The following is a 27472-nucleotide window of genomic DNA, read 5'->3' on the forward strand; positions in this document are numbered from 1 at the left end:
GCTGCACAGGTGGCAGGGCACATAACCCCTGAGCCGCTCACTGTGGGGGTGATCTTTAGCTGGCCCTTGATACCCAGGAGACGCAGGGATTTGAACTCACAGACTCTGGACTCCCAGCCAGGCTCTCCTCCCCACTTTGCTGTAAGTACATGCAAATGCCAGGCCAGGCAGCAATGCGGCCCCTATTGGGGCTCAGCACAGTTGGCAGCTCCTCCAGGATGTTGCATGTTGACACTGGGCCTTAGTGGGCCCTTGAGATGGCTCTTCCTTGCCACCGCTCAACACATACTCTGGATTCTCCAGTTGCTCCTGGTTGCCATTGTCATTCAGAAGAAGAGAGTGCCAGCTTCTTCTCTGGTGGTGTCGACTTCTGCTGTTTCTCTTCTTCCTCAGTATTGCTACCCATTTGTCCTAGCAGAAGAGCAGAGGTGAGCAAATAGACAGAGTGTAAGGAACCTTTGGCCCTCCAGGTGTTGGCGAATGACAACTCCCTTCATCCTTGGCCATTGGGCATGCTGTCTGGGGCTGATGGGAGTTGTCGTTCGTCAACATCTGGACGGCCAAAGGTTCCCCACATCTGAAATAGACAGTGGGTTCACAAGAACTCCTCTGTTGAAGTAAGTGCGATGTGAATATTGGGGAAGGTACATAAAGCTAAACAAAATAGGAGCAGCCAAGTGCGAGTTTGAGGGCTTAGACTCTGGTTGGAAGAGGTTGCTTTGCTAGAATTTGGGTTCTGTCAGGTGCCTGACCTTGACTACTGGCACCCAGCTTAATTGTTTAGTATTTATACTTTATTTATTTATTTATTTATTTATTTTATTCGATTTATATCCCGCCCACAGCCCAAGGGCTCTCAGGGCGGTGCACAACATGGATAAAATACAATAAAATCACAAGAACAGCAAAGTATACATTATTAAACAAGTAAACAACCTGATATAAATTAAAAACACAAATAGATTAAAATGTCTGGGAGAATAAAAAGTTTTTAACCTGGCGCCGAAAAGTTAAAAGTGTAGGCGCCAGGTGCACCTCATCGGGGAGACTGTTCCATAAATCGGGGGCAACCACTGAAAAGGGCCTAGATCTTGTTACTACCCTCCGAGCTTCTCTGTGAGTCGGAGCTCGGAGGAGGGCCTTAGATGTTGAACATAGTGAACGGGTAGGTTCATATCAGGAGAGGCGTTCCGCTAGGTATTGTGGTCCCGCGCCGTGTAAGGCTTTATAAGTCAAAACTAGCACTTTGAATTTGGCCCGGAAACAAATAGGTAGCCAGTGCAAACGAGCCAGAACAGGTGTTATATGTGCAGACCGCCTAGTCCTCGTCAGCAGTCTAGCAGCTGTGTTTTGCACTAGCTGTAGTTTCTGAACTGTCTTCAAAGGCAGCCCCACATAGAGCGCATTGCAGTAATCCAGTCTAGAGGTTACCAGAGCATGCACAACTGAAGCGAGGTCGTCACTTTCCAGATAGGGACGTAGCTGGGCTACCAACCGAAGGTGGTAGAACGCATTCCGTGCCAGCGAGGCCACCTGTGCCTCGAGAGACAGGAATGGATCGAAAAGAACCCCCAAGCTACGAACCTGTTCCTTCAGGGGGAGTGTAACCCCATCTAGAACAGGTTGAACATCCACCATCTGGTCAGAGAAGGCACTCACTAACAGCGTCTCGGTCTTGTCAGGATTGAGCTTCAGTTTATTAGCTCTCATCCAGTCCATTATCGCGGCCAGGCAACGGTTCAGCACATTAACAGCCTCATCTGAAGAAGATGAAAAGGAGAAATAGAGTTTCTGCACCCAGCGGCTTCATGTAGATGTTAAAAAGCATAGGGGACAGGACCGATCCCTGCGGAACTCCACAGTGGAGAGTCCAGGGTGTTGAACAATGTTCCCCAAGCCCTACCCTCTGGAGACGATCCACCAAGTAGGAGCAGAATCACTGCCAAGCAGTACCTCCAACTCCCAACTCCATGAGTCTCCCCAGAAGGATACCATGGTCGATGGTATCAAAAGCAGCTGAGAGATCAAGGAGAATCAACAGAGTAGCACTCCCTCTGTCCCTCTCCCGACATAGGTCATCATACAGGGTGACCAAGGCTGTTTCAGTGCCAAAACCAGGCCTAAAACCGGATTGAAACGGATCTAGATAATCGGTTTCATCCAAGAGCACCTGGAGCTGGCTGGCGACCACCCGTTCTAAGACCTTGCCCAGGAATGGAACATTCGCTACTGGTCTATAGTTGTTTAAATTATCTGGGTCCAGGGAAGGTTTCTTCAGGAGTGGTCTCACTACTGCCTCTTTTAAGCAACTAGGGACCACTCCATCTCTCAAGGAGGCATTAATCACTTCCCTGGCCCAGCCGGCTGTTCCAGCCCTGCCAGCTTTCACTAGCCAAGAGGGGCAAGGATCCAGTACAGAGGTGGTTGCACGCACCAGTCCAAGCACCTTTTCAACGTGCTCAAGCTGTACCAACTGAAACTCATCCAATAAATAAGGACAAGACCGTGCTCCGGATACCTCATTAGGTTCAACTGCCATAATACTGGAGTCTAAGTCCCGGCGGATGCATGAGATTTTATCTTGGAAGTGCCCAGCGAACTCATTACAGCGGATGTCTGAAGGTTCTATAATTTCCTGAGGGCTAGGATGTAAAAGCCCTCGGACAATTTTAAAGAGCTCCGCTGGGCGGTTGAGAGATGATTTAATAGTGGCCGCGAAATATCGCTTTTTCGCTGCCCTCACCGCTTCTGTATACAGTTTAGTGGAGGCACTTACCAAGGCGTAATTGCATCCGTCAGGAGTACGCCTCCATGTGCACTCAAGCCTTCTCCTCTCTTGCTTCATCGCTCGGGGTATACCACGGGGCTGCATGAGCTCTGCATGGGATAGGGCGCGCAGGAGCGATCGTGTCCACGGGCCGGGTCATTTCCGTATTCCACAGTTCGACCAGGGCTTCGACAGGAGCGCCTGCTTATCAGCCGGAAAATCCCCCAGAGCCCTTTGGAAACCCAATTTAATTCAGAGATGTTTGCATTGTGTACTGTATTCCAATCTTGTAACCAACATTCAGGATTTATTCTTTGCATTACGTTTTATTCTCATAACATTAACAAGAAATATAGAGAATGTGAGGCAACACTTATTGTTGTACCAACTAACATTGTTCAGTTTGTTTTTCTGAGATAAGATTTGCCCATATCTTGGCTGATGTTAACATCCCTTAGTTACTGTTAATGTCATCATGATAAGATCATATTGGTGATTCCATTTGTGTGATCTTGCAAGAGTGAATCTTGACATTCTTGTGTAACGATACCCGTGGCTTGAAAATGAAGACGTCGTGTTACTGGCAGTTACATGCAAAATTACTTGCAACATCTTGTTCGGGAAACTTTCTATATTTGTCTTATATTGCATTTAGCATCAAGATGAAATAAACTGGTTCATATAATAAGATTTTTGTATTCCTTCCTCTGTACTTACAGTGCTGAATTTTTTGCTTTGTTTCAAGTTACTTCTGTTTTCCTTGTTGCATTGTTACTGCTTAAAAGGGTATTACATGGCATCTGTTACTTGATGGGGAGGCCTCTGACCATGCTGTCAAAACTAGCAGCCACTTAAACATTCATCAAAGCAGAGGAACAGTAACACCAGGCTTAATCATATTGTCAAGGCTCCATGACGGACACATTTTGAGAGCCTTCTGGATGGATCTCTGAGTTGGTTATGACAATATGTTGGAGATGGAGTTTGCAAAACAAACAAAAAACCTCCCAAAACAACTTGCTCCAGAAACCAGTCTTTAAGCATGAACAATTTGATGTGGGACTCAAAAATGGCTAGTTGCAATTCTCTAGCTTGCGGACAGGAACTGTTCCCACATAACATCGGTCATGGGACCATGGCCCGCCTTTGCTTTCTTCGAAATGACTAGCAGTTGCCTGAATTTGCCATCCCATTGGTCGTACGGATGTCCCAGGCTGAAGCTCCCTGCATTTCAGCTAATGTGCTTGAAATCATTGTGCCTGGATGTTCTTTGTCCTAACTGCGGTCCGTCCATGATATGGATTGCACCACCCAAGCACAGCCTATTACTGTACCCCAAGTCTTTAAATTCTAGTTTGGCTGTAGATTCACTCCTTTGAATTGATATCATGATATCTCAGTCCCAGTTTTCCTTTCTTTCAGGGGTGGTTCCTCACCACAGTGATGTTACCACAGCAGAACATTCCACTTCTTTTCTGCCCCTCCACATCCAATTGTTCATTCACCTCTGCCTTCTTCCTCTGGGTAAAATTCTGGGTGCAAAGTATGCCCTGAATCTGTGAGCCCACTTCAACTTATCCAGTACGTCAGGCGATCTGTGGGAGAGCTTCTCCTTCAACTTCCAAAGATCTCAGAAGCCCACTCTACAATAATTCTAAGCAGGGCTTTTCGTGTGGCTGTCTCTCTTCTGTGAAACAGCGTCGCTGTTGAGATATGACAGGTGCCCACTATCTGCGCTTTCCGGAAACAATTGAAGACATTTTTTGTTCCAACAAACATTTCCAACGGGATAAATGGGTCTCTGCCATGGGTGTCTACTTGGCAGGGCCGGCGCCAGAAGGTGGCCAGATCAGGCCCTGTCTGAGGGCTCCTATGGCCCACATGGGTCCCTGAAGGGCCCCTCCTTAGGGTGGGAGGGTAATGCTCCCGACCCTGCCACGGATTGTGGAGAGGGAGCTCCCAGGCACTCCCCCCCAATACAGTCAGTGTGGGCTTCAATAAGTCCACATGCATGCTCTGCCGACCTCTCCTGTCCTGTGAATGACATGTGCCATGAGTGCATGCCTACCATCAACCAAGATGGTGGCAGAGGTTTCCCCAAGGGGCTGATGCCCCCATTACCATCTTGGTTGATGGCAGGTATGCATGCATATCATTCACAGGGATGGGAGAGGTAGGTGGGATGTGCAGGAAGGCATATTAACCCGTACTGCCTGTAGGGGGGGTTGGGCTATGGCGCTACAGGCCCAAGGCAGGCTGGTGTCCAAGGGCTCAATCATGCCTGGCATCAGCCTTGCTACTTGGTATTGTTTTAAAATTTATTGGCTGTTATTTTCAGTGTTGTTTTTAAAAAGACTGTTTTTAGCTGTTTTTTTTAATGTACTTCGTACATTGTCTTGAGATAAGTGCATGGAAGGCAATAACCAAACAAACAATAATTCAAAAGCAAGACAAAAGAAGCCCCGCAGGACTCCATATGAGAAATGTGTTTTTAAAGGTTATTCTGACAGTCTTATAGTGAGACCGAGTGGTAGAGGAGAGAGATGGAGATTTTTATTATTGAAGGTTCAGAAATGGTTGTTCTTTTTTGTTCTTGATTTGAAGCTACCTCCTGTATTGTGCAGGAAATTGCGTCGTAAAGGTTCAGTGTGGCAGGCAGAACTGCCCATCTTAGCACATATAAGGTCAGATCAAATAAACAGGTTGGGAAATAAAGAGTCCCAGGCCTGATATAAATGGGTGGGTCTTCAAGGCTGTTTTGGTTGTAATCAGGCGAGTTAGAGGTCCTGACTGAACCAAAGGTTATGTAAAATTGGAATTGCAATTAAGGTAAACCTAAATAGCTTAGTGGTAGATGCTTTGATTCCACACCACAGGAAGCCTTGGCCAAGTGAGGTCTGCCTCATTTGGAGAGGGCCCATAGCACAGGGGCACAACTCATCTTGTGCATGCATCAGTTCCCAGCTTCAGTTGTTAGCATCACCAATGAAAGGATTTCAGACAGCAGCACTGGGGAAGGCCTCTGCCTAAGACCCTTGAGAGCTGCATCTGTAGACCAGGGGTGCTTTCACACTGCACTTTATTCTGACGATTTCTTACCTGGTAATTTGCGCATTATATTTGATCTTTCACACGACGCACAAGCTAGCTTCAGAATTCTAGTGGAGTGTAGTGGAAGTTTAGTGCAGATTTCTGTGATAAACGATAACAGAAATAATCCGTTAGCTAGGCTGGGAACCCGGAAGAAAGCGGGAGTTTTTTGCTTAGCTGCAGCCGCTCACATAACAGGCATCCCAGCATGCAGTGCATTCCCGCCCTTTAGTCAAGCAGGGTTTCGGGTTTTTTCCCCTAACGAACGCTGTACCGGTATTCCGGCATTGGCACAGATAGCAGCAGCAGTTCCCCCCCCCCACACCCCTGTCTTGCTACAACTAAAACAATTTAAAAAGTCAGAGGGAGAGGGCTTGCATGATGATGGGACAAGATCTTAGACCTCTACACAGTGGGGAACAGTGTGCATTGGTGAGGGACAAAAGCAAGCCATATGAAAGACCGTTGTGCGAAATGCTGGTATATCGGCTGAAAAGGTACTGCAGTGTGAAAGAAAGGGATTTTAGAAATTGGGACAGGAGCGCTATCTTTTTAATCTGTTAAACTAATGCAATCAGCTACATGTGTGACAGCAGCCCAGGGGTCAGAAACCGTTTTTAACCAGAGGGCCACTTATCTTTAGAGACAACCTTCCACAGCTGCATGCCAGTGCTGGGCAGTGCCAGAGGCAAAAGTGTAGAGCATATCATGCTTACCTTTGTACAGTAGGCTACATTCCACCCACACTAAAGTAGATGTCTCTCTCTCTCTCTCTCTCTCTCTCTCTCTCACACACACACACACACACACACACACACACACACACACACACACACACACACACACACAAGCAAGTGAGATGAATTATCATAATCCAAGGATGCATTCCAATCAGATGAAAGCACGAGGAAAAAGTGGGGCAGGGCCGTTGAGGGATGTGACCTGGGGGGGGGCTAGAGAAAGTCCCAAAGGCCAGATAAGAGAGGAGGGCTACAATTGGCTCCCAAACTGGAGCTTACCCACCCCTGGCATAGATAATATTGGACTAAATGTAGAAATCTGTTTTCTATATTAAGCTTATCCTCACACAGAAAAATTGCGCTATGAGATGTGGCCTCAACTTAATTGGTTGTCTTTGTGTATAACACTAAGCCAGACATTCTGACTTATTGTGGCTTATCAGGAATGAGCAGTGTGCTGGTGCCTGATAGTGCCCACTTTACTTCTCCCCTGAGTGGGATAAACAAACTAGCAAACCTTGACTTCCCATTGTGAGAAGATTGTGGTTTGTTGCTCTGTAAAGATGTATCACCAAACACTAAATTCAGGATCATTCAGACCATGGTATGTGAAAGTTGGACAGCAAAAAAAGCGGCTAAGAGAAAAATCAACTCATTTGAAATGTGGTGTTGGAGGAGAGCTTTGTGCATACCATGGACTGCGAAAAAGACAAATAATTGGGTGTTAGAACAATTAAACCAGAACTAGCACTAGAAGCTATAATGATGAAACTGAGGTTATCATACTTTGGACACATCATGAGAAGACCTGATTCTCTAGAAAAGACAATAATTCTGGGGAAAACAGAAGGGAGTAGAAAAAGAGGAAGGCCAAACAAGAGATGGATTGATTCCATAAAGGAAGCCACAGACCTGAACTTACTAGATTTGAACAGGGCAGTTTATAACAGATGCTGTTGGAGGTGGCCGATTCATAGGGTCGCCATGTTGTAATCGACTTGACGACACATAACAACAAGCCACAATCACTAGCTAGCCTAAAGCCATGGTTTGTTGTCAGTTTGCTGATTGTGGTTTGTTTTTTGAGGGGTCACAGGAATCAAAATTAGATGTTGCTGGCCCTGTTGCTTTTACTGTTCTGTCTTACTGTGCAGAATTTTGTTTTATTAGCAGAAAGAACAAGACATGGGTGACAACTGAGTGCAGTTACTGACTATATCAGCTTCTTTCCTGCTAAGTTTGGAGCTTTACTAACCACGAGTTTTTTTAAATCTGTGTGATTCTCTATTGTAGACTTGTTTATCTTGCTATACTGTTGTAAAAACATGTGATTTCACCTCTAGATTTCTACCCTGGCTCTCTATGGATGTATAGTCAGTGTAGCAGGAGGATAATGGGCATATGATCAAGAACAAAAGAGCTGCTTTGTAACAGTGATCTGTAAGGGAAATGGTTTCCTTGCAAACAGTCAGCTTGTCTCTGTGCCTTGTTCATTGTCAATCTTTTTCTTCGTTGCTATCTCTTGCAACAATTCCCACCACCATGTGGTACATAGTTTTTTAGATTTCCCTGTAGTCTTTGAATTATTTCAAGTCTGCATTTTCATAGGACCTAGTAAACCGAGTGGTAATCCTACTTTGCAAAAATGCTAAGGAAAACGTTTTGAGTCGAATATTCAGGCACATGCTGGCTGTAACAAGGAACCATTATCTAATGAATAGAAGTAAATGGATCTGGAGAGGGGCTGCCCAACTGATGGCCATTGTTTTGTTTTTGGAAACAGAACTTTAAAATGAAGTTACCTAACAGAAGGGAAAAGGACTTCAAGGAATTCAAAACCAATCTGGATGTAAAGTTGCAAGGAATACTATTATTTAGTATTTCTGGTGCTTTTCCTATGTGCTCAAACCACTTCAAACATTATTTCAGTAATTCGTACAAAAACATCGTAAGTTCTTATCCCAGTATTTCTAGAGAGAAGATGTTTGAGCTGGGTGGGTTCCCTGTGCCACTAGGGATGGGTGAGAAATTCGAATCAGTTCCAACTTAAAGCTGAATCTATCAAATTGGCACTTTCTGAAACAATATGAGAACCAACACATAGACATCCTTAGAAATTTGCACTTATGTGAATTTTGTAATGCAGTTCTCCAAACAACCAGTGTTTGCAAAAATGCATATTTTAGGGGAAAGTGTGTATAAAAATGAATATATTAGTGAAAATAACTTAGAAAAATGGTTCTTGCAAAAATTAGAGGAGAAATTCGTGCAAAATTGCTGAAGAATTTTCATGAGGATTTTTTTAAATTGCAAATTGCTGCAGAACTGAATTTAATATTGCAAAAGTGAGGAACAGAGAGAACCAAAATGGGCAGATCCTTCCATACGTAGCCACCGCTGAGCAAGTTCTAGATGCACAAGTGATTTCAACCATGAACATTCCAGCTCAGGAAGATTCTTTGTCACAAAAAGATTTCTTGTTGGTAATGCTTGCCCTATGAAATACGGTTTGGGCCTTAAAGCTCTCTGGCTTTTGAAAAGGCCGCTTCCCTTTGCTGCTCCTTTTCTGAACTCAGGTTGGGTTGTTCTCTTAATCTAATGATAGTGTGGTTCCAAGGCCAGTGCAGATTCAGGGTAGGCTACTGTAATTAGGATTTCCATTACATAGCTCAGCTGCTCTCCTGGAAGAAGTGCTTAGCATCCAGCAGCTGACTTTTTTGTGTTTCAAGGATGATGTCTGAAAAGGGAGTTGTTCTGGAATGATAATCTCGAGAAGGCTAGTTGTTAGAGAGGAGCAGATGACGGAACCGTGAATATTTTGCCTTTATTGGGAGAGATTGCAGTTAAACATATCTCCATGGGCACAATCCATCAGTTAGTTTTCCTGCAGAAACCTGGTTGAAATGAATGGGAGTTGCAGTGGAGCATGGCAGTGGCCTCCGATTCAACAAGGAAATTGCATGCTGGTGTCTGCTTCTCTGTGCTGATCTTCTGTATTGGACTGGAAATGAATGGGAGTTGCAGTGGAGCACGGCAGTGGCCTCCGATTCAACAAGGAAATTGCATGCTGGTGTCTGCTTCTCTGTGCTGATCTTCTGTATTGGACTGGGGTACTGAACTCAGGAGTGTTCCCAGAGTTTTGATAGATGAAGTTCCCCATATTTGTTCAGACAATCTCTGCTAGTCTCCCTTCTCCTTATGTTGAAGCAGAGCTTGGAAAAGTTACTTTTTTTGAACTACAGCTCCCATCAGCCCAGTGCAGTGAGCCAATACTGGATTGAATGGAGATGAGTTAAGCACATAGTGTAGCTGACTGGACCTTAATCTGAATTTTAATATCAGTCTCCTGCTGTAGTACCTTTGCAGCGGAAGTGTATTTCTAAGTGACAGTGTGAAAATACTAGAGCGAACACAGTGGCTGCGTACACGACATACATTTGAAGCACATCCTCCCTCCCCAAGAATCCTGGGAACTAGTTTGTTAAAGGTCCTAGGAATTGTAGCACCGTGTGGTGTACACTACATTTCCCAGGGTTCTTTGATTGGGGGGAGAGATGTGTTTTAAATATGTGGTGTGTATGCAGTCACTATCTTGTTTTCTTGCATCTAGATTCTGTTTTACTATGTCAGTGATTCTAATTTGTGTAGCCAGATATAATTTCACAACCGGGAGGGGCCAAGCAGATTTTCTTTCTGTGTAATTCTAACGTTTTGCTCCTGTGTTGACCAACAGGCTCCAACTATTAATGGAGCTGCTGTTCGCTCCTCTCCCTGCCTGCTTGGCTGGCTGCCTGCCCCTTCCTTACGCTTGCATGCTCTCGTAGCCTGTTCTGACTTCACTGACTGCATAGGGAGTGGTATTTGAACCGGGCTTTTTCATTGGAAGTACTTATTGCTACCCATATAGGTTCCTCCTCTGGCTAATGTTCCTTCAGTGTGGTTGGCATAAACTTTTGCTAGGTTTTTCCTGTAGGTTTCAAAAGCTACTTTGAAATGACAGCACCAAGCTGCAGTTCCTGTCCAGAGTTTTCTTGGACTGTGACAGAGGTCTGGACTTTAGTTCTGACACAAAACAACTGTAAACATCTTGTGTATAAAGTTTTTACAAGGGGATATATATTCAGGTCTTGTGTGATTTTAAAAGAGAGATGGCAAGAACAGCAGAAAAGCTTATGAAGGAAATTAAGTAGCTAGAAAAGGAGGATAAATGAACACCCTCAGTGTACAAAGCCATAGTCGGAAATAAACTGAATGTGTGAGGATATCCAAGAGAATAAAAATTCAACAGCATTTAACAGTAACGTTTTGAATTATCCATAAATTGGCATGTTACTTAGGGCAATCTTAATATTATACATCAGAAAGCCATAAATAGAATTTGATTTTCTTGTTATTGGAAATATATTGCCATGTATAGATCCAATGTTATGCCCGTATCTACCACTTAAGCACGCTTTCCTGGAAATAAGTTCCACTGACCACCGTGGGACTTTTGATCAGATATACGTACATATGAATGTATTGGGCTTTAAAAAAAAAACTCAATGGTTACAATAACAGGTTGATGTTAACAGATTAAAAGTTCAAATTATTTCATTATTATAAGCAACCCAAAGGATATTTAACAAAATGAAATAATAAATATATGAAGACAATTGTGCAGAATCTCCACTTTCAGTGCTTAAAAGGAAATGGGAACAAAGTCTTAGAATAGAAGGAAAGAATTAAAAGCAGTGCGTCTCTGGTCAAATATGAAATATGTTTTTCTGAAAGCCTTTGATAAATTGACACCTTCAAGATTGAACTAGATCTATTATTCTTACTTGGGTTGTTGGAAATGTGTATTTTAAACACCGATTTAAGAATATTAGGAAGGCCTCAAAGGCCTATCTAGTCCAGTTTCCTGTTTCCCTGTGGCTGACCAGACACCTATGAAAAGCCCACTAGCAGGATATGGGGACAATGTGCTGCTCTTGCTTTTGTTCCCCAAAATGTAGAGGTATTAAATGGCCGTCATGACCCGTAGCTTTATTCTTCAGGAATTGTCTAATCCCCTTTTAAAGCCATCCAAGTGGGTGGCCATTGCTGCATTTTCTAGCACCGGATTCCCATAGTTTTATTATGCATGGTGTAAAGAAGTACTTCCATTTGTTTGTCCGAAGTCTACAACCATTCAGCTTCTTTGGATGTTCCTAGGTTATAGTATTGGTTACAGCAGTGCTTTTTTGGGAGGGGGGAATGAGGCGCCGGTACTCATGTCTTGATAACAGTGCCATGGATGCCAGCACAAAATGGCTGCCATGGACAGCAAAAAAAGAGTTGCTGGTAGTGCTAGTGAGTACTGTCACAAAAAAGCCTTGGGTTATAGTATAATTTTATAACCCCTTTATTTGCCGTTTTTTTTAAAGCCTAAAACACTAAATATAGTAATCTTTGCTCTTCTAAGAACATAAGAAGAGCCCTGCTGGATCAGGCCAGTGGCCCATCTAGTCCAGCGTCCTGTTCTCAGCTGTGGGCAACCAGATGCCTTTGTCATCCACCTTTTCTACCTCTATAATATCCTTTTGGAAGTATGGCAACCAGAACGAGTCACCGTGTTCTAAGTGTGGCAACACCATAGATTTGTATAAAGGCTTTATATACATCGCTGGCAGCTATATCCTAAAGTTAAGTTGATTTGGATAAATAAAATTAATAAGGAGAATTCCAGAAACAGTCTTCCTTTGCTGGATTATGCAACATTGCAGACAATAATATTGAATGGCTTTGAAGGGGATGGGGATTATTTTATACTGTTGTGTTTTATCTTTTGTCTTGCTGCTGGATATGCACTTGCATATGGCTTTGTTTTTGTATTATGATTTTATGGACTGTTTTTGTGTGCACTTTTTAAAGTGGAAGGGTAGGGTTTTAAGTAAATATAATTACGCTGTCTTAAACTGAGGTTGTGGGAAGATGGGAAATTGAGGTTGTGGGAAGATGGAAACATAGATAACTGATGGTGTCAGATGTACCACCAATAACGTTGAACAAAATTAGAAACCTTTAATTTGCTTTTGGCATCAACACAGGCATCTTCAGGAGTTGTCTCCTGATGTTTTTGGTACTACCCTAAATTATCTCCCCCCCCCCCACTGGTTGTGTTATTGATTATGGATTAAAGGTAAAGGTGTCCCCGCACTTATAGTGCGAGTCGTTTCCGACTCTTAGGGTGACGTCTTGCGATGTTTACAAGGCAGACCGTATATATGGGGTGGGATTGCCAGTTCCTTCCCCGGCCTTTCTTTACCCCCCAGCATACGCCGGGTACTCATTTTACCGACCACGGATGGATGGAAGGCTGAGTGGACCTCGACCCCTTTTACCAGAGATTAGACTTCCTCCTTTCGTTGGAATCGAACTCTGGCCGTGAGCAGAGCGTCGGCTGCGTTACCGCCGCTTACCACTCTGCGCCACGGAGGATCTTATGGATTATGGATTACCATTCCTGAAATGAATGGATTTAGAATGGATTTTATTTTCCTCAGTTGAAAACTAGACATACTCAATAGCAGCAGCAGAAACAGACTGAATAAATAAGTTAAGTCAACAGTGAGAGGGGGCTTTTTGATATAAAATTGTACTCACTTGTCAGTAGAAGCCATGTAGAGAGGTTGACTGTACAGATAATAAGCCCAGACTTCTCCAGACACCCCCAGAGAGTAGGAGCTACTACAGAAAAAACTCTATTTGTCCCTCAACAGAGGAACCTGGAACAAAGCCTTGAGGAATGGTGGTGTCACTTGTGGAAGAAGATGATCTTCGATAGAGCATCAGTTTTCAACCTTTTTCAGATCCTGGACCCGCTTTTTGTGTGATCATGCAATTGGGGACATTGTTTTTCAGTACAGTACATTTGGTGTTGTGGCCTGCGTTATCTCAGGCCGTGAGTCACCAGCTGAAGACCAGTTCTCTAGAATGTGTAGGGTTCAGGCTGTTTTAAGTTTAAAAAATAATAACCCTCACCTTTTACAAGAGGTGGAGAGCAGCACCCTTGATCATTGCAGCCTTTTAAAGTTTAACCCATATTTGCTAGCTTTATATGAAGAGTTCTGCCACTATAACATCCTCTGATACATTATTCATTATTTTGAATTGGTTTCCTCTTCCAGTATCCCAGTACGAAACAAAAGGGAAGTGTTATTCAGTGGCTGTCAGTGAATAAATTTCGATTTCAACTAGCTATAGCATAGCTGATTTGTATATATTTTTTTCAAAACAATAATCCCAATACTGTGATGAGACTCCTTAGCCAAAAGGTGGCAGTGCTCCATCTGTTTAGCTGCTTTCCTCTGTTAACATCTTGTTTGGAGACCTGATTTGCAGTTAGGACCCTTCACACTATGAGGGGGAAATGTGCAGTTACCCATAGGACCGCAGGTTGCTAGAGGCCTCAGTCATTTGGGAGTTCCATGTGGCGTGAACCCACATATTTTGAATAAGTATTTTTAGGACATCAAAAGTTATTTTAGTTTTATTTAAAGATTTATAAAGCGCCTTTCCAGGCAGTTGCTCTTGCAAGGTGGTATACAAAGTAATTATGCAAAAAGCATAGCCATCAAATTAAAATCCACGCTACATCCCTTAAAATGAGCATTAAAACTTCATCAAGACACAAGAATTAATAAAAAGCAGATTGAAATAAAAATGCCTTAAACGCTTATTTTTAAAAACCACCTGTGTACTTCTTGGTGGAGGGCATTTCATAAACATGGGACCATCACTGAAAAGCACTTATTGACAGGCTGCAGGCTATAAAGCCCAAACCGGCACTTTAAATTGGGTCTGGAAACAAATGGGGAGTCAGGATAAGCAGCACAGAATAGGTGTCATTTGTTTTGACTGTTTATCCCGCAGAAACATTTCTGTACCAGTTGAGGTTTTCAAACCATCTGTTTGCAGAGGGCCACATTTATGTTTTTAACTTGTAGGATATAAGAGCACAGCAAAGGAAGCAGCCTCTCAGAGGTATAAATGGTTAAACTCCGCTCTTGTTTTGTGATACTTCTCACTGGTATGGAGTATTGGTAAGTCGTTTTTGGCTGCCCATGGCAGCCATTTTGTGTTGGCACCCACAGCATGTTTATCAAGATATGTGTATCGGCACCTCATATTTTATATATATAAAAAGCACTGGTTAACCTAGCAAGTTGGACTACAGATAGGATGTTAGACCTGGGCTGGGCTTTTCACTGTCTTTTAGCCTAGCTTACATTCTGGAGTAGTTTTGAAGATAAAATGGTCTAACTCCATGGACACTGTCCTGAGCTCTTTGGAGGCTGCCCGGGCTATATTAATGTGATTAATAAATAAGCACAGCACTTCTAGCAGAATCTCAGTTCCTAGGTATATTTTCTTTGGTATAGTACAAAAACTTTTTGCTTAAAGTTGATCTCTTTTTTACCCAATGAAATAGCGTTGACAGGTTCAGGATAGAGAAAAGAGAGGACTTCTTCACACAACTCAGAATTAATTGCCCTAAGATGCTTGTAATGGTTACTACACAAATGGCTTTTAAAAGGATTAGGCCAAAAGTCGTCCATGTTTTTGGACTCAGCCAGGATGGCCACTGTTCAGTGATGATGAGAGTTGTAGTCCAACTCCTTCTGGAGGAAACCATGTTGGCTAACTCTGATTTAGGCAAATTCATGAAGGATATGTCTCTCAACAGATACTAGTCATGACAGTACAAAGATACTGCCACGGTTAGGGGCTGTATACTAGTGATGCTTGAGGCATTTGATCTTCATGTACTTGTAGGACTAATATGTGGATTGGAACAAAGTTCTCCACTGGTTGTCACACTTCCCAAATGTTCTTTGTTCTTCTCAACAAAGTATTAAAAATGCATATTCTGAAAGGCAACAGTCTACAAATACATGATTTTGAAAGAATGGGCAGTATGCAGCTAACGTTTTGCGCTAGAACAGATTTAGGGGAACATGGGGGAAGGAAAGGGAGAAGGAGATCATTCTGTCACACAAGGAGGAATCCTTGCAATGATGGAACTATTTCCATAGCACTACACTGAATACAACCCAATATATTTAAAATACGTATTTAAATGCACATTTTAATGTGGATTTTTTTTAAAAAAACCTGCAGATTATTGTGGAAATGGGGATGGAATGGAGTTAAGGGTGAAAACATCTGAAAGTGACACTGTCTGGAAATATTCATCCATTTCTACAGTATACCTCATTTGAGTCAGAGATGCAGCTAGTAGGAAGGGCTGTTGAATTCATGTTCTGCTTGTGAGCCAAGGCATCTCACCTGCATTTCAACAGCAGCTGGATGATGATGATGTTTATTTTTTCACTTCCTTCAAAATGTTTTTTTTGTCTCAAAGTGACTTTTAAAATAGACAGACTAGATAGACTTTTAGCTTGTTCTGTGAGGACAGTTCTTATAGCCTTCCAAGGTGTGTCTCTTTGTTACAAAAATCAAAGCCATCTCAGTGACTTTGGAAATACAGTGACTTGCAAAAGTACTCAGACCCCTGACCAATGCTCTCATGTTACTGAATTACAAATGGTACATTGTAATTTCGTTCTGTATGATATTTTATTTTGAAACACTGAAACTCAAAATCAATTATTGTAAGGTGGCATTCGTTTTATGATGGGAAATGTTTGTAAGAAACATAAAAAATTGAAACATGTTGCTTGTATAAGTATTCAAGCCCTGTGCTGTGGAAGCTCCCAGTTTACACAAGTGAAAGAAATTGCCCTGTCGAGGACACAGTTACCTTACCATTGGCCTCCATCTTTGAACCATTAAAGTTGCTGTCACATTGTCAGGATAAAAACGCCACTGTTGAAGGCTCATTGGTCAGGCTGTGGATCTGAAGGAAAATGAAGACCAAGAAGCATTCGACAGAAGTGAGAGATAATGTAATACAAATGCATAGATTAGGGAAAGGGTACAAAAGTGTTTGGATATCCCAGTGAGCACAGTTGGATCAATAATCAGGAAGTGGAAGCTGCGTCACACCACCCAGGCACTGCCAAGAAAAGGCCGCCCCTCAAAACTCAGCACTCGAACAAGAAGGAAACTTGTGAGAGAAGCCACAGAGAGGCCAACAATCACTTTGAAGGAGCTGCAGAGTTCAGTGGCTGGGAGTGGAGTAATGGTGCACCAGTCAACCATATCAAGAGCTCTGCATAACACTCGCCTGTATGGGAAGGTGGCAAGAAAGAAGTCATCACTCAAAATGTACTATCTGAAAGCACATCTGGAGTTTGCCTGAAAGCATGAGAGTGCCCCAGCTGCTATGTGGGAAAAGTTTTTGTGGTTAGATGAGACCAAGATAGAGCATTTTTGGCTTAAACTTAAAGCGCTCTGTATGGGACACACCTAACACTGCCCATGCCTCAAGACACACCGTCCCTATAGTGAAGTATGGTGATGGCAGCATGTGGAGATGCTTCTCATCAGCAGAGACTGGGCATCTTGTTAAAATTGAAGGAAGAATGGATGGAGCAAAATACTGGGAAATACTGCAAGAGAAACTGCTTCAGTCCACTAAAAAACTGAAGTGTGGGAGGGAATTCACTTTTCAGCAGGACAATGATCCCAAGCACAAGGCACTGTATCTCCAAAGTGCAGAAAACATCCAGAGAAAAGGTTGAGACTCATTCTTCTAGGCCAGGGGTGGGGAACCAAATCTTGCACAAGTGAAACAGTCCTCACACCCCAGCCTGCCTGTCGTAGAGGGTCCCTGACCCACAGCAGGAGTGGCTTTTTCAGATCTACTAGGATCTGCAGCCTCCTCCTTCCATGAGTTTCCCTTGACGTGTGGTTCTTAGGATCCAACCCATTATTGTAACTGGGAGGGGGGAAAAGTAATAGAGCTTTGCTAAAATTATCTTAAACAGAAAAACCTTTTATAAACCATTCATGTGTTTCCATCCCTTTCCTCCCTCCCTTTGCCCAAGATATTCAAGCACAAAATCCTTCACAGTTTTTAGGGAGAGAACCTTTTGCTAACCAGATAATACAGACCGATTTTGTGCAGTAATCAAGGCAGATATACATGTGCATAAGATTTCTGTACAGATTGGAAAGTCCACACCATCTGTTCCAGCTGTTGTTCAGCTGAATTTATAATACGCAACTAGCTTGCTGCTTCCAATTGCATGTATAGCGGCTTTTGATACCATCGACCATGGTATCCTTCTGGAGAGGCTCGCGGAGTTGGGAGTTGGAGGTACTGCTTGGCAGTGGTTCCGCTCCTACTTGGCATCCAGAAGGTAGTGCTTGGGGAACATTGCTCGACACCGCGGGTTCTCCAATATGAGGTCCCGCAGGGGTCAGTTTTGTCCCCCCTGCTTTTTAATATCTATATGAAGCCGTTGGGAGAGGTCATCAGGAGTTTTGGAGTGCGTTGTCATCAGTATGCTGATGACACGCAGCTCTACTTCTCCTTTTCATCTTCTTCAGGTGAGGCTGTCGATGTGCTGAACCGTTGCCTGGCCGCGACGTTGGACTGGATGAGAGTTAACAAACTGAAGCTCAATCCAGACAAGACTGAGATGCTGTTGGTGGACGGGTTCTCTGATCGGATGGTGGATATATACCCTGTCCTGGACGGGGTTACACTCCCCCTAAAGGACCGGGTTTGTAGTCTGGGAGTCTTTTTAGACTCTTCCCTTTCACTTGAGGCTCAAGTAGCCTCGGTGGCTAGGAATGCGTTTTACCAACTTAGATTGGTAGCCCAGCTACGTCCCTATTTGAGTAAAGAGGACCTTACATCAGTGGTACATGCTCTGGTAACCTCACATTTGGATTACTGTAATGCGCTTTGCGTAGGGCTACCTTTGAAGACAGTTCGGAAGCTACAGCTAGTGCAAAATGCGGCAGCCAGATTGCTGACAAGGACCAAGTGGTCCGAGCATATAACACCTGTTCTGGCCCGCTTGCACTGGTTGCCAATATGTTTCCGGGCCAGATTCAAAGTGTTGGTATTGACCTATAAAGCCTTATACGGTGCGGGACCACGATACCTAGTGGAACGCCTCTTCCAATATGAACCGGCCCGTACACTACGTTCTGCTGCGAAGGCCCTCCTCCGGGTTCCAACTCATAGGGAGGCCCGGAGGGTGGTGACAAGATCTAGGGCCTTCTCAGTGTGGCCCCCGAACTATGGAACAGTCTCCCCGAGGAAGTACGCCTGGTGCCGACTTTGCTCTCTTTTCGGCGCCAGGTCAAAACCTTCCTGTTCTCCGAAGCATTTTAAGCTAAACTGATTTATTTTAAAAATGTTATTGTACTTGATTTTTGATTGTATTACTAGTATTATTCTGTTATTTATTGTATTTTTATGCTATTTTATGTTCACCGCCCAGAGAGCTATCGCTAGTCGGGCGGTATATAAATTTAATAAATAATAATAATAATAATAATATAGTCAGACAAGAACCACCGTAAAATCTGTTACTTACTGTGTGTAATAAAGGACACATAAATGGCCATGGATAATTTAATGAACATGGTGGACTCTAGGGGGACATTTGCGTGTGTGTGTGTATGTGTGTGTAGACATACATGTGTATGAGGAATAGGCATTGTGTGTTTAGTTGGCAAATGCTGGCTGGTGAAGAATGCACCATCACAATCACACAGGCTCACAGAATAGCCTGCTGGCTATGTGAAACATTTTGCGTGCTATGCGTAAGTAGGTCTATGCATATGGGTGTGCAGAAGCCATTTTTCTGCACAGATGTGGGGATATATTCATCATGCAAGGCAACACTGGAAATGTGTTACTAGACAGAAGTCCATGGCTAATCTAAGCATCCAAGTGTTGTATAGATAAGTTTAAAGTATGCTAGTTTATATTAATGCAACATTTAATTAGGGATGGTTGAAAAATTCTTTGCAAATTCCAATATGAACTGACCTGATCAGCCACTCCTGGACTAATGTGTTGATCAGGATGCAGTTATCCTTTGGAGTTTGCACTTCTCTGAAGATTGCAGCATAGTTCTCAGCTTAACAAAAAGTATCAAAATTTGTATTTTAGGATTAATAATAATTTATTGTTATTTTTACTTCTTAGATTTGTTGAGAGAGCCAGTGTGGCATAGTGGTTAGAGTAGCCTTTCCCAACCAGTGTGCCTCCAGATGTTGTTGGACCACCCATCAGCCTCAGCCAGCATTGCCAATGGTCAGGAAGATGGGAGTTGTGGTCCAACAACATCTGGAGGCACACTGGTTGGGAAAGGCTGGGTTAGAGTATTGGACTACGACCTGGGAGACCAGGGTTGGAATCCCCACACGGCCATGAAGCTCACTGCGTGACCTTGGGCCAGTCATTGCCTCTCAGCCTCAGAGCAAGGCAATGGGAAACCCCCTCTGAATACCACTGACCATGAAAACCCTATTCATAGGGTCGCCATAAATCGGGATCGACTTGAAGGAAGTCCATTTCCATTTTGTTACATGGAGGTCTCCAAGTGACTCACAACATTGTTAGAAACAAAAGTAAATATACCATAAAAACAAAATAATAAAATAGCCCCCATATAGCCACAGAAGGTTTTGGCAGCACACTAATGCAAACATCATCTCAGTCTGTCAGATGCCTGGGGGAAAAAAAGGTAAGTCTTTACTTGGCACCAAAAAGATGTTAATGAAGGTATCAGGTGGACTTCACTGGGGAGCGCATTCCACAGATGGGGAGCCACAACTGAAGAGGCCCTCTGTCTTGTCACCACCTTCTGAACCTCCTTCAGAGTAGGGACCTGGAGAAGGTCATTTTACACAGAGCTTGGAAAAGTTACTTTTTTGAACTACAACTCCCATCAGCCCAATCCAGTGGCTATGCTGGCTGGGGCTGATGGGAGTTGTAGTTCAAAAAAGTAACTTTCCCAAGCTCTGATTTTACAAATGTATATTTTGAGAGAAAATACACTTAGGAATGTATATTTTGTGAGAAAACACACACACATTTTTCCATTGACTATTTTATGTATGTGTATGTGCAGGTTAATACATAAAAAAGGACATGTAAAACCGACATGGCCTGAAAATAGCCTCATCTGTTTATTCCATCATTGAATAAACTATAATACAAATATGTTAAAGCCTGTAATGCAGACCTTTGGAAAACCACTCTATAATTCCGTCGTCAGGCATACTGCCTTGGGGCCACAGGGGAAAAGGCAATGGAGCCAGGCATCCAAGTCTGAGGCACCTACAAGTACAATATAAAAACAGCCCTAAGGGTTTTTGAGGCAAATCAACAGAGGCACGCTCCCCCTGCCCGTCTCCTGACAGAGGTCATCCATCAGAGTGACTAAGATGTTTCAGTGCCGAAATCAGGCCCCAAAAAAGATGGACATGAATTTAGATAAACTACCTCCTCTAAGCGCTCCTGAAGGCGCGTCCTGCTGCCACCCCCTTGAGCACCTTCCCCATTTCCTCAGAGTGTAATTTTGAGAATGGGATAGGGTTGCCAGGTCCATGGCCTGAGACTGATCCTGTATCTTTAGAAGAGAAAGTCAGCCAAGTGCAGGTGTTCTTGCAACCCTGTAATGGGAAAAACCACAAGGTGGAATTCTCCCTTCCCCCTGCACAACTTTTAAAGATACAGAAGACCTCTTGGTTGCCAGGCCCAGCCTCCAAAAGGTCTTCTGTATCTTTAAAAGTTGTGCAGGGGGGAGGGAGAATTCCACCTTGTGGTTTTTCCCATTACACTGTTGCAAGAACACCTGCACTTGGTTGACTTTCTCTTCTCCTAAAGATACAGGATCAGCCTCAGGCCATGGACCTGGCAACCCTAATAGAGGGTGGCAGGCGAAAATACATGCTGCTGTTCTCGAAAGTTAGCAGCTGACGAGTGCAGTAACCGAAAGTATGTTCTCTCCTTCTTGCCATTCATTAGCAACTGTGGGGAGTGCAGTTGTACCAGACTTGGTATCAGAGTTTGGGTTGCTGATCACTTGCATCCCTGCAATATGTGAAACAACCCTGAGGCACATGGATTTGAGAAGTGTGCAAGGTGCTGCTTACAGCACAATCCTGCTCATGTCTACTCAGAAGTAAGTCCCAGCATCAGCAAGTAAATTGCAGCATCGGCATGTTCAGTGGGCATGGGAAACTCACCCCCTTCATTTGGTAACACACTGAAGTCTTGTTGCACTTCCCGCGTTGCTGCAAAATCCAGAAAATGGTTATTAGGGCTGCACAAAAATTCAATTTAATTGTATTTTGGTAAATTAGGTAGCAATCCTGATCTCCCCATGTCCCCGCCACCAGCAAGCCTGGCAGAGATTTATAGAGTGGCGGGGTCATCACTACATCTGCATTCTTGCCATGTGCGGAGGATGGGACAGAAGATGGAGGGGGTAGGCAGATAGTTGCGCCAGCCTGCAGTTGCTGTAGCAGGCCCAGATTGGGTCTAATGCTGTCACATGACAGCAGTAGGGCTGACTCAGGATCTGGCTCATCCCTGCCCTGGGAAAGCCCTTTTTGGGGACTTCTTGCCAGCCTGCACATTCAGCGGGTGGAAGGGGACACCTCCTTCCAATCCTAATCCTCCACTCCAGCCTGGTGCAAACAGAGTTTGGATTACTCTGCTCATCTCCTAGTCTGAGCAGTTAAATTTGTATGGTAAAAGCAATGCATTTGAAGCAAGAAGCTTCCTTCCTTCCTAGATGATGCACACATGCATTGTAGAAGGCATCAGGATTCAGGACAGACACAAGAAAGCACTTCTTCACACCACACATAGTTAAATTATGGATTGCACTCCCACAGGAGGCCATGAAGGCCAGCAACTTAGATGGCTTTAAAAGACAATTGGACAAATTCATGGAAGATAAGGCTATCAGTGGCTGGCAGCCATGATGACTATGTCCTCCCCCCCCCCACTTGGAGACAGTATACTTTAGTTGCTGGAAACATCAGGAGGGGAGAGTTTCTGTTGCACCCAGATTCTGCTTGCGGGCTTCCCACTGGGACATCTGATTGGCCACTCTGAGAACAGGATGCTGGACTAGTTGGGCCACTAGACTGATCCAGCAGGGCTCTTCTTATGATCTTAGAAAAAGTATTTCTCCTGTGTGGGAGAGAAGAGGAAGCGCCTCTTGGGGGAGCCTTTTAAACCAATTTAATGTTTTTTTTAAAAAATCAATGAATCTAATCGATGAAATGTTGCAGCGTTATGATTTTATTTATTATGGGGGTTGGAGAGAAGTGATGCTTCAGAGAGAGAGAGAGAGAGAGCGCTGAAGAAAACCAACCCTGAATGACCATTTGAAATATGCAAACAAACCTGTTGCTCTGATGGCCTGACTTGCTGGAGCTTGGTCTCTGGATAATCCTTAGATGTCAGATTTCTGTAAGGCCAGCATGTGACATGCAGCTTTGCCTTGCAATGAAGTAGTGTGCTTTGCTGCTATTAAGGGAGCCTCGGCTACGCCTGTGAGTTCAGGATGCTTGCAAGCATCTGTCGTCTCTGTTTTCTACAGGATGTGCACCGTCTTCTATAGGTCTTTGTATGGACAGCTACCTTGCAGGAGATTTTTGATGTGAATGCTCTTACCGGCTCTTGGGACGCGTCTGTCTCTCTCTTTTTCTCTTTGTGGCTTCTCTTTAATTAAAAAGAAAAGGGGGGGGAAAGGCTTCTGGCTGTGATTACCCTTCCACCCCCGCCTGCAACATGCCCATTTGACGATGCCCTCACGAAGTTAGGAGCTGAGCACCCTGGGACTGGCTGAGCACCACTGGGAAGCTGTATGAAGGAGTGTCAAGCCCTGAGTGAAAAGTGACTCTCCTCTTTTGTAGCATGAACAATAGCCTGCAAGTTAACCTGCCTAGGAGCTGGGCCAGTTCAAGCGGCTCTCTCCAGGAAAAGGCTGAACACTCTTTCTTTCTTTTCTACTATTACAGGATGGAGGATGAGGCGGTCCTGGACAGAGGAGCCTCGTTCCTTAAGCATGTGTGCGATGATGAGGAGGTGGAAGGTAAGAAATGGTCTCTCTCTGTGTTTCTGTTTTGGTTTCTTAAGTGGATCAAAACACCTTTTCTGGTCGAGAGGCTCTGGGAGATGGGTCACATCTCCTGCAATACAAATGGCAAGTGAAATTAGAGTAGAGCAGTCGTGATAACGAATGGGGAGTGTGTGTGTGTTTAAAGAATAGTTCTGTTTTGAAAATGTGTGTGGGATGTTCTAGGTGCCACAAATTCTCTCTGTTTCTGAGTTAATAATCCATACTCCTTGCTCCTGTAATTTTTGCTTTTGGTACGTTGGATACTTAGGCCATATACACACCGTACATTTATTCCATTTTAAACAGTCATGGTTTCTCCCAAAGAATGCTCGGAAATGTAGTTTGTGAAGGGTGTTGAGAGTTGTTAGGAGAGCCCTATTCCCCTCACAGACCTGCAATTCCCAGAGTTTCTTGGGAAGAGGGGTTGATTATTAAACTACTTGGGGAATTTAATTCTGTGAGGAGAATGGAAATGGACTGCCTTCAAATCGATTCCGACTTATGGCGACCCTATGAATAGGGTTTTCATGGTAAGCGGTATTCAGAGGTGGTTTATGATTGCCTTCCTCTGAGGCTGAGATGCAGTGACTGGCCCAAGGTCACCCAGTGAGCTTCATGGCTGTGTGGGGATTCGAACCCTCTCAGCACCCTTCTCAAACTACACTTTCCATCATTCTTTGAGGAAGCCATGGTTGCTTAAAGTGGAATATTAGTGGAATAAATGTATGGTATGAATGTGGCCTTAGCAAAGCTTACTGAATTGCCATTGTGGAGGGATAATGCAGCCGGCAGTCCATTCAGAGAGCCTGACACTAAATAAGGCTGGCAGGGCTGGCTCTGAAAGAAGGCCGCAGAGAGGTAGAGCTCTCTCTAAGATGATCACTTTTTTTTTCTGAGGGATTCTTTCAGATCAGGACACAACTTTTTGTGATGCAAGCCTTTTTCTGCAGAACCTCCCGTTTAAACTCTTTGAACAGAGAAGTTTTCTTTTTCCTTTCCTCAAAGGCTAAAATAAAGTGTGCCTGTCAGTTTCCAGAACACCCTCCAAAACAATTTCGTTCCATGTGCTGGTAGATATTTCACACATAATTGTTAAAAGCTCCTGGAAACATCAGTGGCATTTTCAGATTCCCAGCTTCATTTGGCTGCTGGTTAACATGGACCACCTTTGAGCTTTGAGTTGCATAGATGTAAGACCACTGAGCTCAATGAGGGCTTGTTCACACATGAAGTTCTTGCAGGGGTTACCTCAGAGAAAATTAGTACCCCTCCCCCCTCCCCCAGAAGGCTTGGTTGCTGAAAATAGTCCTATTGTGTGTGTGTGTTTGTTTGTTTTAAAATCTGTTGGCACTTGAAATTAATTTCTTGATATGTTTCTCATGGGTTTAAAAGCCTAAAGTCGGTGCCAAACTATCTGTGTTGGGAGACTGGGGTTGGAGGAGCATCTCTGTTAACACCATTTAAAAATAATTGCATTTATTATCATCTTCTCTGTCACGGAGATTCATGCCAACTGACTTTCCTTCAGCTATTTTAAAACGCTTTTGAGCATGGAACGACTTTTTTGTCAAATGGACTGGCAGAACAAGGGATATTTTGCAAGTGACATTTTTCTGTGTAGGCAAAACTTGTGCATTGCAACATGAGGTCTAGTATGCTTATGATAACATTTGTATCCCACCCTTCATCTAAGGAATGCAGGCTGCTGTTTATGGGGTTACACCAGCCTTTCCCAACCAGTGTGCCTCCAGATGTTGTTGGACCACAACTCCCATCAGCCTCAGCCAGCATTGTCAGTGGTCAGGAAAGATGGGAATTGTGGTCCAACAACATCTGGAGGCACACTGGTTGGGAAAGGCTGGGTTACACCATTTCAATATGATAACTTTGAGGGCTAGCTTAAGCCTAGATGGTAAACTTTCCTGAAGGTACCAGAAGACTTGCTCTTGCAGGTAAGGTGTGTGCTGTTCCTGGGATTTCTTGCAAGGACTTGTCCCCAAGTTGACCCCAAGGTTAGGCCATGTTCATACCATATATTCATTCCACTATTATTCCACTTTCAACAGTCATGGCTTCCCCCAAAGCATCCTGGGAAGGGTAGTTTGTGAAGGGTGCTGAGAGTTGTTAGGAGACCCCCTACTCCCCAGAGTTCTTTAACAGTTAGTCCCTCTTCCCAGAGAACTCTGGGAACTGCAGCTCATGGAACTGCTACTCCAGTGGGTCCAGATTTCCCTTAGATATCACCATTTACTGATTTTCAGAAAGCAGTAGGACTTTCCTTTGTCATCATTCATTGGCGATCACTCGTGGCCGAGTAAGATTGTCTTCCAGGGTAAGGTCTTTAACATTGAGTCCATAAGTGACTGTGGAGGCCAGAGGAACCTGTGGTCCTCCAGATGCTGCTGGGGCAAAATTCCCATCATCCATTTCCACTTGCCAGTTGAGCCCAGAGGGCCACCAGTGCATCACCTCCTGACACTTATAAAGTTTCAGCTTTAGGGCTGCTCTTTAGTCCTGTGATCTAGTGAGAAGATTGCTCTCCACCCTTCCATGCAGTAGTTCCTGCGGCTTGAGGAGCTGGACCTTTTTGCCTGTTTAGAGGATGCTGTTTCTTTGATCCTTTTGTCTACCAGGTGCTGCCCTGGGGACTTGCATGTCTACCTGTCTTAGACACTTTTCCCAATTGTTTCTGGCCATAATGCTGAACCCTGATGCAGTTTCTGCCAGAAGTGCAAATAGCATGGGCTCTTAACTACATGGGAAACCTCTGTTTCATGTGATCTTAACTATGCTAGTAAACTATTAGTAACAATAATACATTTATTTTTGTTGTCTGCCTCTCACCCAAACTGCGGGTCCCGAGGCTGATTGCATAGATTGAAAAATACAAAGCATACATAAAACCGTATAGAAATTAAAAAATACAAACGCATACAAAGAACCATACATAAACAAATCCATAAAATCCTTAAAAACATCAATATGAAAGGGTAAACATTTCACCAAATTTTTGGATAAAAAGATGGGTCTTCAGCAACTGTCTAAAAATGGGAAGAAAGGGGGATGATCTTACCTCACAGGGGAGGGCATTCCATAGTCTAGGGGCCACAACAGAGAAGGCTGTGTTGTGAGTATTCACCAGTTGGGCTTCCGATATAGTAGGCACTCTCAACAGGCGCTCTTTCCTGGCTCTCGTGCAATGGGCATGATGATGAGGGGAAGGCGGGCAGACAGATACATAGGACCCAAACTGTTTAGGGCTTTAAGGGTCAAAACCAGCACTTTAAATTGTACTCGGAAGCAAACTGAGAGCCAATGTAGCTCTTTTAGTACAGGCGTAATGGGCTCAAAGCAGCGCTTTCTAATTAGCATCCTAGCAGCCGCAGACAATGGTCATCAGGAAACAGTGCTTTTTGTGCTTCCAGAAACAACCACGCCATTGGTATAATGTCCCCTGAGTTGGTGAGGCTCATTTCACACTGACACGAAATTGAGCCTTTAGTGGCATCAGCCCAGTTCTCTGGAATGCTGTGCCAACAGAGATTCAGCAGGCACATTCTGTTTTAACCTTTAAATACCTGCTGAAAACCTGTTCTGTTCCATCAGGCTTATGCAGGCAATTAAGAAGATGCATTTTTGCAGTAGTTGACCTTTGTTTTTACTGTATTTTAATGGTTTTTACTGTATTTTTTTGTAAATCTCTTTGATGGTTTTTACACAATGAACAAGCAGTATATGAATATATTTATAACTAAATAAATAAATGTAAGAAGAGGCCTTTAGGTTGGGCCATGCCCAGGAAACACTCAAGAACACCACATTTCTTACTCTGTGGGGCC

At 43.8% G+C, this 27472-nt stretch overlaps 1 protein-coding gene across 4 annotated transcripts in view; it reads left to right on the top strand.

The window, feature by feature from the left end:
- SLC4A4 (solute carrier family 4 member 4) overlaps positions 1 to 27472 on the top strand; it is a 270897-nt gene that overhangs the window by 35468 nt on the left and 207957 nt on the right. For all 4 annotated transcript variants that reach the window (XM_061583421.1, XM_061583422.1, XM_061583423.1 and 1 more), the window contains exon 2: positions 23533 to 23606. In XM_061583421.1, the coding sequence (XP_061439405.1) occupies positions 23534 to 23606 (73 nt within the window). In that variant the 5' untranslated portion in view covers position 23533. The remainder of the gene's footprint in view (positions 1 to 23532; positions 23607 to 27472) is intronic.

This window comes from Rhineura floridana, chromosome 9 (genome assembly GCF_030035675.1).
Source record: "Rhineura floridana isolate rRhiFlo1 chromosome 9, rRhiFlo1.hap2, whole genome shotgun sequence".
Lineage (NCBI taxonomy): Eukaryota > Metazoa > Chordata > Lepidosauria > Squamata > Rhineuridae > Rhineura > Rhineura floridana.